The sequence below is a fragment of the Hypanus sabinus genome, chromosome 2 (assembly GCF_030144855.1).
Source record: "Hypanus sabinus isolate sHypSab1 chromosome 2, sHypSab1.hap1, whole genome shotgun sequence".
NCBI lineage: Eukaryota > Metazoa > Chordata > Chondrichthyes > Myliobatiformes > Dasyatidae > Hypanus > Hypanus sabinus.
The window spans coordinates 178,595,179-178,608,133 of NC_082707.1; the positions used below are offsets into that span (position 1 = coordinate 178,595,179).

General features: G+C 41.9%; 1 protein-coding gene across 6 annotated transcripts in view; it reads right to left on the minus strand.

Moving 5' to 3' along the window:
- Positions 1-12,955, minus strand: part of lgmn (legumain) — a 50,228-nt gene that overhangs the window by 29,671 nt on the left and 7,602 nt on the right. For 2 of the 6 annotated variants that reach the window (XM_059960197.1, XM_059960199.1), the window contains exons 2-5: positions 6,358-6,494; positions 2,763-2,928; positions 844-941; positions 672-753 (exon numbers count right to left, since the gene is read on the minus strand). In XM_059960197.1, the coding sequence (XP_059816180.1) occupies positions 672-753; positions 844-941; positions 2,763-2,909 (327 nt within the window). In that variant the 5' untranslated portion in view covers positions 2,910-2,928; positions 6,358-6,494. Of the gene's footprint in view, positions 1-671; positions 754-843; positions 942-2,762; positions 2,929-6,357; positions 6,495-11,926; positions 12,048-12,955 lie in introns of those variants that run through there. The other 4 variants (XM_059960201.1, XM_059960206.1, XM_059960205.1 and 1 more) reach the window with 4 other exon arrangements.

The following is a 12,955-nucleotide window of genomic DNA, read 5'->3' on the forward strand; positions in this document are numbered from 1 at the left end:
GAATGTATCCAATGAACTCAAAGAAATTAAATTCCCTATAGTGGTATTGATTAGGAGACAGGTTTTGACCAGGACACTCTCCAGCCATCCTTTTAAGTCCAAATTGAACGAACGGGGGAAGTTTAATGCCACATCTGAAAGCACAAGTGAGAAATTGTATCACCAAGTTCAAGACTGACACAGATGGGCAAGGAGAATGTAACATCCAAGAGGATGAACATCACGCAAAGTGCTTATGAAAAAGGGGGAGGCTTAGCGAAATAAGTATAGATTGGTGGATAGATATACAGACTCCTGTTCTCAAAAGGAACACAGCCACTGGGGCAATGCCATTCCAATGTGGATGAGGAACTTGGTATCCAGGAAGGCTGCTCAACTCAGTTTGTTGAGAGCCAAGCACAATATGCAATATGACCATTTACTGCATTCACATTTGCAATTCCTATCATTCAAAGCAGAGCAACTAAGTTCTCAAATTCAACAGCAAACACTTTATTTGAACTTACAGCACTTAAAGTTTATTCCTATGTGGAAAGCTTTAAACCTTGAAAGACGTTGAAAATTCCTCGTGTGTTTACTGTTCACATGCAAGGACATGCCAACTTTGAAAACATTGAATGGGTATCCAACACACGTAACAAAGAACTTCAAGATTAGTTCAAAATGGTTACCTCTTGAATGTAATCCTTGACTACACCTTTGTATACATCTGTGCCATTGGGTTGATTAATAATAATACCTGGTGTAGGATTCCTGTCGAACAGGCAAAATAGAGATACAGGCTATTCAATCACTGTAGATTCATATATGAAACTTCTGCAACAGTTCTTTAAACATACTTACTCATCATTCTGGGCCAGGTCATCATACATCATGACAATAATTTGCTCATCTGGAATACCATGCGAGTGGACAATCTGGTAGGCATGGCATATATCTGCCTGGTTATGGTGCAAAAATCAGCCCCATTAGACATAAAACTTCAATTTTAAGATGCATAAAAATATAAATAGCTTAACCATCATATGTAACAGAATATACTAATATATTATGTATGCATTCCTATATTAGTATATTCAAATATTTAATATGCTATTATATCCAATAATATGGGTACTAAATGTGTATGCTCAAGAGTGGAAATGAAACAATGAGTTGATTTATTTTTCTGTGAGATAGAAAACCAAAGAAATGATGGTACAACCTCAACAGCAAGGTGTAGTGTCCAAACACAAGTAACCAAGGGTTAATCCTTTACCATCTTCATCCTCAATTACAAAACAGTATAGCTTGCAGGTTACAAAATAAAGCACAACATTAGACTGCTAATACTATACACACTCCCTTTCAGCTTGGCTGTCCAGTGAAAAACAGGGGCACTGGGCTTTACCTCAAAGTGTATGGCGCACAGGTATTGATCTTCTCCCGGCGTTAAAGATTAATCTGCAAAATACTACTACATCAGCTGTCTCTCTAATGAAGAGGCTTGCTTGTGGAGGAGGACAAAAGGAGAACAAGCCTGCTGGAACAGGCAGCATCTGTGTAGATGGGAACCAAATGGCAAATCTGGTTAATGACCCGTCATCTCTAGGCTGGGGAAAGGGGAGGTTAGCCTGGGATGTTAAATCATTTTTCTCCCCATGGATGCTTCCCAAATTTCTGATAGTTCAACATTTTCTGTTGCATTTCAGAATTCCAGCATCCTTTTTTTTTAAAAAAACATTTCAATCCTTGGTCTGTTCTGGTCATTTTTTCTCTTTCTCCACAGCGGCTGCTTGACCTGCTGAGCATTCCGAACATAATGTTTTACATCAGATTTCCAGCAACTGCTAGGTTCTGTATCCAGCAGACTTGTTCTGCTTTCTCTTGTCTCATTTTCTATCTATGCTTCCTCCAGACAGATTGGCAGCCTTCTGCATCTTCTCCAGGTTTACACCCCCATCTCCAATCTGTCATCCAGCTTTGTTTGATCTCTGCCCTTTGCCAAACGTTTATTATTCCAGATCCTTTCCCTTTTGCGCAGCTCTCTAATGACTACCAGTTTCAACCAAAGGTAATTGACCTGAAGCATTGATTCTGGTTTCTTTCTCCACAGCTGTTGCCCGATCCAAGCTTTGAAAGGATTTCCCTGTTTTTAATTTGCTGTAGAAAAGTAATGTTTAAAATGCTGAGAAAACAGAAAACCTATTTAAGCTAACATGTTTGTAAAAAGAAAATCACACCATTTGTTTAAGCTACCCCTCCCAATTTCCTCCAATGATATCTTTCTGCCTATATTCATTCTCACCGACAATCAGAGCTTCAAGTTTCAGAAGCTGTAGGACTGTAACCAATTACACATCATGATGTGGAAATAGATGACAGAATTTTCAATGAAGAGTGACAAGTAGCAAGAACTACAGGCACACAAGCCTAATGAGTGTTCAGAGGGGTCCAAAACCAGGGCTGCAAAGTAAGAATTGTCCAAAGTGTTTCTTCAGCTTTTGCAACCAAACATTAATATTTTAATTACTTGGTACTGAGGCATGTTTAATTGGTTACACTGCGTTGTATCAATCATTTCATTCCTACTGCTGTGACCAATGCACATTTTTAGCAGGAAAGGCTAATTGAATACAATCCCAAAATTATAAGCTTCATTCAAAAATGTGTCTAAATAGCAGATTCAGTAGGAACGGATAAAACTTCAACGATCACATAACTTGTTTACAAACTTCCTGGTTAACTTCATGTCATTATCTTTATTTAACCCAATTTCCTACCTGATGCCTGTAGTTATACCAGTTATTGGAGCCAGCAACAAGTACAACCCAATGACGGCCTCCATTTTCCAGCTCTTCAAATGGGATGATATAGGCTTTAACCAAGAAATGGCTTAGTACTAATAATCCAATTGCCAGGTAATGCATTCTGCTGCTGTTCAGTTAACTACGGATTTTAAAAAAAAAGTACCAATTAATTTTGCTCACATATTAACAACTCCTTTTTCAGGAACAACAACTGACATAGAAGCAAGCTTTGTCTTAAAATTAATGACAAAAATTGAACTTCTGAAATAGTTTGTCAAATCAGAAGTTTTATACTGTTTTTCCCCCAATCAGACACAAATGTGAAATGCACCATCTCCAAAAACATTAAAATTTCCAAAACAAAAAATCCCCACCTACAAAATAACCAAATGTACAAGATGTTCCTGTAACGAGGCCTTTGTACATACCAACTTGTGTGGGTTCAGGATGACACACTTAGTCCGGTCACTGCAAAGACTTTTGGGAAAGAGGGAAAGGCCACGTTCAGAATCCTCCGCACAGGAGGGGTGCAACCTATAAACTGCTCAGATCTATCACGCATGGAATGTGTGTGAAACAAAATAAGTGACGCTGACATAAGGTGATTAAAATGGAAGGATAGGCCTTGCATGGTAAATGATAACCTGTATTTATAAATTTTTTTGTGAAGTTATGTAAGCACTTGTCAAAAAAAATGCCTATGCAGACATGTTACTGAAACATTATTAGCATTGTTGTTGGGAGTCCACAGCTTGTATCTGCACACTGCTGATCACAGTGTAAAAAACTATCACAAGGCAGTTGATGGATTCCAAGCTGGTTCAAACTGATAAGCAAACTCATTTCCAAAGCTTCCTGGTAAACAACAAAACTCAAGAGACACAATGACTCCAGTTGTACATCATGGTCTTCAAGGACATGCAGATCACTCTCCAGTAGAGCAAAAAGTCTGCATTTAATAGCACAGCATTAACATCTTTGTTCTTTAGCAATGTCATTTTAAGTATTGCAAGCAGTTCTCCAAAGGACATTTTACTAACCAAGGACAGAGCTCAACTTACAATGCAATATCCGATCAACTGTCACTAAAGAACGTTGTTTTAAATAAATAATGTCAATTCTATAGAACCTTTTGATTTCCACTCAAACCCATCCTCCCCGATACTGACTCGATATCTATACCCTCAACTTGCACCAGTTCCAATGAAGCAAGCACAGCCTTGCCAACCTCCCCTCTTACACCTTCATAGCTCTGGCAACCACTTTGCAAATCTCTGTACTGCTTTCTTCCCACGGAGAGATGTTCTGCACACTGTACTTCAGCTTTAACCATATAACAATTACAGCACAGAATCAGGCCATCTTGGCCCTTCTAGTCCGTGCCGAACACTTACTCTCACCTAGTCCCACCTACCTGCACTCAGCCCATAACCCTCCATTCCTTTCCTGTCCATATACCTATAGAATTTTTTTATTTATTTACTTTAAATGACAATCAAACCTGCCTCTACCACTTCTACTGGAAGCTTTGATCCATATTGCAGTTTTACATAGTTCTTGTGTGGCAAAACGATTTTAAACACAGCTCGAGTAACTGTCCTTCCTATTCTCTAGTCCCTTGGTTGGTATCCTCTTTCCAAGCACACTGCCTTCCATTGCTCCAATCTGAATTCCATATGACACTTGGTGCCCCTCCTGACCATATTCCTGATACCATCCTGCACAGCACCGATGCCCCTTTCAATCCACAAACCATAAATCATTATATTTGTAGAAGCAAACTGAAAGGCCAAACAGAATTGGTGTTTGAAATAATTGGCAATGTACTCAAAAAAAAACAGGAGACAAGTCAAAGCTGATCTAGCCGAGCATGAACTTGACGCAGCTTTTACATTCTCAGATAATGAGATATCCAGTAAAACTACCTTTTGAAAAGAGAATGGTGGCTACAGAAACTCAATTAAGTAACAGACTAGTCCAAAGTAAATTGATTATTAAAACAGGCATGTGTCACCATATAGAACCCTGAGATTTGTTTTCTTGTGGGCATACTCAGTAAACCCGATATCCATAACAGAATCAGTGGAATGCCACACACAACAGGACAGACAACCACTGTGCAAAAGACAACAAACTGTGTAAATACAAAAGGAAAAAATTATTATTACTTCATGAGAACATGAGATGAGGAGGAGTCCTAGAAAGTGAGTCTATAGGTTGTGGGGACGTCTCAATGATGGGGCAAGTGAAGTTGAGTGGAGTGATCCCCTCTGCTTCAAGAGCCTGATGGTTAAGGGGTAATTGCTGTTCCTGAACCTGATGGCCGTGAGACCTGAGGCCCCTGTACCTTCTTACTATTGACAGCAGCAAGAAGAGAGCATGGACTGAGTGGTGCAGGTCCCTGATGATGGATGTGGCTTTCCTGAGACGGCAATCTGTGTGGACATGCTCAATAGTGGGAAGGGCTTTACCCATGATGGACTGGGCCATACCCATTATTTTTTGTAGGACTTTCAGTTCAAGGACATTGGTGTTTAAATTTCAGACTGATGCAGCCTGTCAGTAGACTCTCCACCATAGAAGTTTGTTGAAACCTTGCCGAATCTTTGTTAACTTCTGAGGAAGTACAGGTGCTGCCGTGCTTTCTTCGTGGCTGCACTTCCGTCCTCATTACAGAATGATTATCCACAGGTCCAATGGTAAAGCCAATTTTCTAATACAGTAACTGATGCATGTTATAACATAATTCAAAGGTTCTGAAACTTGATGTCATCACTCTGCATTCCATACCTCTCATTCTAGACCTTGTCTGTGGTTTCTCTGTTACATTAGTACAATCCACATCCCAATATACTAATTATTAGCCCTCAATTATCTTTCCCCAACAAATAGGTTCACAAAAGCATTCTACATTAGACTGATACACTCCTTAAGCTAGCCCAAGACCTGCATTAATGCGATATGGCTGTAAACTCCCCACTGGATTCTTAACCCAAAGGTTGTGGCAGCAGACAAAATGTGGGAAATCACCTTGGTTTCTGCCCAATACATGCAAGGGTGACATTTGCCACTATCAAATAGCAAAGTCAATAGTCTGAATGGTCTAAATCTGCTCCCATGTATTATGGGCAAAACAATAGTAGTAGGGTCTTGACAGATTGAAGGCACACCAGATCTCCATAATACCAATCTAACAAGTCCCATTGCTATGCTATTCCACCCTCAAAGAAGAACAATGCCATATTTGATTATTTATCCAGCTTCAGTGAATTGCTTCTGTCATCTTTACAGGGAATGAATTGAAGATCCTGTAGAGAAGAACCTCCCGCATGATTTTCCTGTCTTAGACCAGTGATTACCACCCCCTTGGCTTCCAAACCACATTCCCAATCGCAACGCACAGTGAAAGAAAATAGAAACTGCAAATTCAAAGCAGAGGCAAATAATTGCAAGAAAAATTATCCAGATCTATTTACAGCTACAAATACAATTTATCTACAGTAAAAACAATTTGTCAATTTTAGAGCATACATTAGTCCAGCTATTTACTAATTCATTACTTTTTTACCTTTCAATAAGATGGGCTTGGTTCGCAGATATCAGCTTCTCGTCATCAGACTGACTGTCACTCAGGAGGAGTCTCAGATCCTCAGTAACTTGCAGTGTTTTGCTAGTTCGAAAGAAGGTGGGTGACTGCACTGAAACCTAAGATCAGAAAGGCAATAAAGAAGATCTTGACCTCCCCCCCCCCCCCCACAGTGCAGGACAGCAGTCAGATATTTCTTTCTGTAACAAAAGTCTTGATACAATATTTTAAACCTTAACTTCAGCTCAAAGTCTTGTGTAGCAAAATGAGTTTTTCCTGTTAAATCCACACTTCAGGAATGGATTTATTACATAATCTGGAGATTCTGATCGAGAGAAAATCCTGAAATTCCTGACGTGTCTATACACCTCACTTGAAGATCAATATCTGGGTTTTTTTCCCCTTCCTCTTCCAAAGAGAGGGTTGGAAATTGGAAAAGTTCGCAATGGCCAATGTTGCACTTAAATAGGGTTAACATGGATAGAAATGTGGAGACGACTGATTTGACTGTGTGACCAGATGACAAGAAATGACAGAAAATGACGATTTCTTCAGTCCAGATTTTTCATGATATGCCAATTACAGAAGTGTCACATTGCTTTTCAACAACTCTAATGTGCTTTGAGCAAAGTTTAAGAGAACAGAGGGCTAGCAAGAGATGATGTGAACTTGTGATCATTGTAATCAATTATGAGGCACCAAGGATCAAATGCTTATGTAAAGCCCTGGTTCAGATTTTTACTGCCATACGCGACCTTCAGCCCACAAAGTTGTGCCAAACATGTCCTTACTTTAGAAATTATCTTGGGTTACCCATAGCCCTCTACTTTTCTAAGCTCAATGTACCTATTCAGGAGTCTCTCAAAAGACCCCATCATATCCGCCTCCACCACCGCCACCAGCAGCCCGTTCTACGCACTCACCACTCTGCATAAAAACTTACCCCTGATATCTCCTCTGTACCTACTTCCAAGCACCTTAAAACTGTGCCCTTGAATGTTAGCCATTTCAGCCCTGGGAAAAAGCCTCTGACTATCCACACGATCAATGCCTCTCATCATCTTATACACCTCTATCTGGTTATCTCTCATCCTCTGCCACTCCAAGGAGAAAAGGCCGAGTTCACTCAACCTATTCTCATAAGGCATGCTCCCCAATCCAGGCAACATCCTTGTAAATCTCCTCTGCACCCTTGCTATAGTTTCCACATCCTTCTAGTGATTTGACCAGAACTGAGCACAGTACTCCAAGGGGGGTCTGACTGGGATCCTATAGAGCTGTAACATTACCTCTCGGCTCTTGAACTCAATCCCACGATTGATGAAGGCCAATGCACCATATGCCTTCTTAATAACAGAATCAACCTGCGTAGCAGCTTTGAGTGTCCTATGGACTCGGACCCCAAGATCCCACTGATCCTCCACACTGCCAAGGGTCTTACCTTTAATACTACCGTAGATTCCGGACTACAGAGCGCACCTGATTAAAAGCCGCACGCTCTAATTTTAGAAAGAAAATCAATTTTGTACTTGTACAGGCCGCACCAGATTTTAAGCCGCAGGTGTCCCACGTTGTAGCATGAGATATTTACACAGAAAGATATTACACATGAGGATTTTTTAACTTTTAATTAAATCTGTATGGTAACATAAACAAATACATATTGCAAATGCTTTTTTTCCCCCAAACAGTGCCTGTAACACAGCTACTTTTAAATATAAATACGTATCGGTAACACACAAATTACATTGCGTATACTTTTTTACTGAACAGTGCACGAACAACATTCCAATATCTCCTAACGACTGGTAAAAAAATGTATATATACTGCAGCCTACCAGGAAAAGTTATTGATCGCCTTCTTCATCTTCCTCCTGCACACTAAAACCATCAAAGTCCTCTTCTTCAGTGTCCGAATTGTACAACCTCAGGATCTCGTCACTCACTTCAGGCTCTTCGTTGTCGCTCTCACTTGAGCGCACGCGGTCCACTTCATCACGCAGCAGTCCAGCTTGGTGATGGTGGATGTTGTGACACAGCTCCACGCATTTAGGATCCACTGGCAGACTTGAGTTAAAGATGCTCTTCGCATGAGTCCTGTTTTGGTAAAGGATTTCTCACTGCTCGTCATCAAGCCTCCCACTCAACGCGCAGCGCCACTTTAAATGCCCGGTTCACGCTGATGTCCAGTGGCTGCAAATACTTCGTGGTGCCCCCAGGAATCACAACTGGAATTGAGTTTGTACTCTTGATGGCAGCTTTCACTGAACTTTCATTGTCAGACGCTTAAAAATCACCATCGGTGGAAGCTTTAGTCCGGATGCTGTGCAGCTCAGAACACAAGTAAAATGCGTTCTCTCATGGCCACTTGTTTTCAGTGTGATGGACGAGTCACCTTTTTTATTAACAGTCCGAGTGAGAGGCAGGTCAAATGTCAAAGTTACTTCATCCATATTTATGATATCATCTGGCCCGATGGAATTCTCCGCTATCTTTGTTTGAGTGAATGTGCGGAAGTTAGCAAGTTTTTCCTCGTGGTCGGGAGGGAGCTGCTGACACAGAGTTCTGCGTACCCTGACGGACAGGCCTTTTCATCTCATAAATCTAAAACACCACGATGGCCCACCTCTAAAATCTTCGATTTTCATTTTAGTGGCGATTGCTTTAGCCTTCAGTCTGATCTGCACGGTGGAAACACCGTGGCCGCCTGCTCTCTGTGTGTTAACCCAGTCTTCAAGAAAGTTTTCAAATTCGGGCCATCTGCTCTGAAAGCTTTTGTCGTCTTTTTGCATTGACTCAGTTCTTCATGCTGGCGTCTCCACCGTCTCACCATCGATTCATTTATGCCAAGATTATGTGCAGCAGCTCGATTTCCTTCTTCAACTGCCAGATTGATCGCCTTTAACTTAAAAGCTGCATCATATGCTTTTCTTCGAGTGTTTTCCATGTTGATGAGGGCAAGTACAAATGACTGATTTACAATAATTTAATTGTGAAAGTGCGCTTGATTTATCGTACAATTTCATTGGACCTCTGTGAACTACTCATCGATTTTATTGGTCTACTGTTACGAGGCAAAATGTTTTTGGCGGCATGAAAAAAAAACATGCATTAGCCGCACCGTAGTACAGGCCGCAGTGTTCAAAGCATGAGAAAAAAGTAGCGGCTTATAGTCCGGAATTTACGGTATATTCTGCCATCATATTTGACCTACCAAAATGAACCACTTCACACTCATCTGGGTTGAACTCCATCTGCCACTTCTCAGCCCAGTTCCAAGGTTCAAATTTTCAATTTAATGTTAGAGAAATGTAAACAATATACATCCTGAAATGCTTTTTGTTCACAAAACATCCACAAAAACAGAGAAGTGTCCCAAAGGATGAACGACTGTTAAATGTGAGAACCCCAAAGTCACCCCCCAGCTCCCTCTCCCACTCGTAAGCGCTGGCAAGCTACAATCCCTCCCTCCACCCCACCCGCCCAGAACAGAAACCACACCCTCGACCGAGCACAAGCATGAGCTAAGCGATAGCAAAGACACAGACCTTTCAGTTACCCCAAAGACCATCGCAATTCATCCGGCATTTGGCAACCCACAAGTTCTCTCTCTCCCTACTACAGGAGATGGAGGTGACCCTATTTTCACAGCGAGCGGGAGACATGACAACAACCTGCTGGCTTACGATGTTAAAAAGTCTGTTTTGTTGCTTCTTACGAGCTCCGTGCCCAAAGATCTTGGGTCTTCTGGCCCACAGTGAAAGAATTTCCAGCCTCCCCCTCCTCCTGCTGTGACACCGACTTTCGATCCGCCTGTCTCCACAGCCCTGAGATCGTAGGCTTCCAAACACTAGGCCACACCTCAGGCCTACCCATTGGCATGCCAAACAACAGCCAGTCCTGAAACACCGAGAACAGCTCCCATTCCCACAAAGAACCGAATAGGTATTTCATTTTAGCAGTTCTGCAAGAGCCATGTGTGGCAGCACCTGCTTAAACTGAAGGAAGATAAATTCAGTGATGGAGCAGGGGGACCTGGGCCACTGAAGACAGGAGAGATAGACAGGGCAGGCACCCTCTAATACATAGGAAGGGTCCCATTCCCGGGGTGGTTGAAGCTGAAGAAGTCAAAGATGGGACGAGGAGGTCTCAAAGAGTCAGGAAACTCCCAGAGAGATTGGCTGGAGGAACAGTGTTGTGTCTATTTCCCAGTGAGATATATCACTGCCATTTACAAATGGATTGGAGGTCCCGACATCCTGAAATAACTTTGAAAACTTATTAATGATGGGTTGATAAATTTCAACATCATGAGGGCATGACTATTTTTGGCGGAGCAGGAAGAGTGCAAGGCCCTGCTTAAGATTTTTACTGCTATGCTATAGGCATTCTATTTTAGCAGTTCTGTAAGAGCAGATGGTTCTTTTAGCACGTTTGGGTTTGAGCTAAAGACAAGTTAGGAATGTTTTATCAACCAGTCAGGAGGTTTTTCTGACGAATGCTGGTGAAGGTTGAGGTCTTTTCAGCAGGAAGAGGACTAAGGATGCTGTCCCTGGTGCACAAGATGCTTGGTGCCAATGAGTAGCTTCAAGAAAGAAGAACCAATACTCCCATGGGGAGCCCATTTGTTCAGGGTGGATTTTGTGCGACATTCGGAAGGTGGTGTGTGTTTCACGCAGACCGTGGGTCCAGTGTGCGAGTTAAAGACAACTTCAAGACGCACTCCAACTTATGTGTGTATTTGGACTGGGTTAACTGTAAATGGGCCCATTTTATTTTTGGGCCTTTTTCCTACTGTTCATTAAAGCTGATATTTTGTAAACACACTTTTGTTTTAATTGTATACAGTGTACAATCTGTTATTTCTTGCAGACAGCTAATTGCATGGGGGGGCAGTACTTACAGATTGGGGTTCAGGTGGTCAAGACATCCCAACTTTCCGGTTTTGGTGGGACCCAAGTCATGCCCACCCTGGACGTATGGAGTTTGAGAAGGGTGGTTTTGTCACTGCTGAGTCCAGTGGTTAACAAGCCTCATCTCCAGTGACACCCAGTAAAAAGGAATTTATAATAAGCAGTTCACTTCTTAAATTAAGCCTGTAATCCCTTAGCTGCCCTCCCCCGGGTACCAAGCACCCACCCACTACCCCCTTTATCTTTATTGTCCCCTTTTTACCAGGGGGACATATCATCCATGTTGAGGAATCGTGATCTTAGACCATTAGATGTTGGGGGAGACTCAGCACAAGAAGCTCAAGCTCAGAGTTTCTCTGCTGGCAGTGACAGCAGGCATTGTCACAGTACATCATGTAGGCCGGGCTCATGCAGAAGCTTTGGCTGTTCAGACAGAGAAAGAACAGCTGACACAGTCAAGCAAAGGGAGCCAATTTGGTGGTATGGTGGTCGAGCACATCCTTTTCTTAATTGGTAATCTGCTCTCACGATGGGCAAAAGCAATGGTCAATGACTCCCCAAAAAGTATAATCAGAACCAAGGTGCCTCAAAGCTTTGTAGAAGAGAAAAAAAAGTAATAAAAATAATGGATTTAATACCTAGTGGCATAGGCAGGAGCTTATAGGCAGATATCGTTCTTCTGCGGCATGTTACTTCCCCTTCTCGAACCTTTTTATTCTGGCTTCTTCCCCCTTCCCTTTCGGTCCTGATGAAGGATCACGGCCTGAAATATCGACTGTTTATTCATTTCCATAGTTGCTGCCGGACCTCAAGCACTTTGTGGTTCCCAGCACTGGCAGGATCTCTTCTGTTTATGGCTTTTCACTTCCCTCATGCCAGGATCAAAGATGTCACCCACCAGCTGCAGAACACTCAATGTGGAAGGTGAACAGCTGAGGTCCTAACCCACCCTCAGCACTGGCCTAGCAAAAGTTGAGACATTTCAAACAAATTTTATGGAGATGTGAGTGGAAGGACAGGGCCTCAAGGTAGAGATCAATGGATTTCTCTGGGTCCCCATGCAAGTGTATAGAGGGAGGATATTGCAGCTGAGTGAGAGGCTGAAAATATTGTTAAGAACTAGGAGTGCTTCTGAAGAAACCACACTAGCCAAACTAGTTAAATCCTAGGTAGGTCTGGAATCAGCAACCTCAGATAGTTTCTGAGTGGACTTGGGAGAATTTAAACTTGTTTTGCAGGGAATCTGGAGTTAGAGCATCTGTTCAAAAGAGACAAAACTGGCGATGCAAACTAATGAATAAGTGTTTGAAGGTAAAGAAGCAGAAAAGTTATAAAACAAATGAGTTCCACAGCACTGACTGTATCAGGGTTCAATGAAAGAAACATAGTTAAATTATTAAGATATTACTCAGCATCTAGTTTAACTTTGCATAGCTCCACCAACATTTTGTTTCAGCTTTCAGCCTGCTTCCAAAGTTTATTTAAAAATCCTTTAGGTCTCTCATTATGAACTAGAACATAAAGTCTGCTAACTTCTACAGAAACCATGCAAACTGCCTTCCTAACCACTTTGATGTTGGTTTACCTACAGCCAAAATGTGTTCCTGCCTCCGAAACGGATTTACTTTCATGCAGCTGTTTCCTGTCAGACTCTGGCAAAAAGTAAG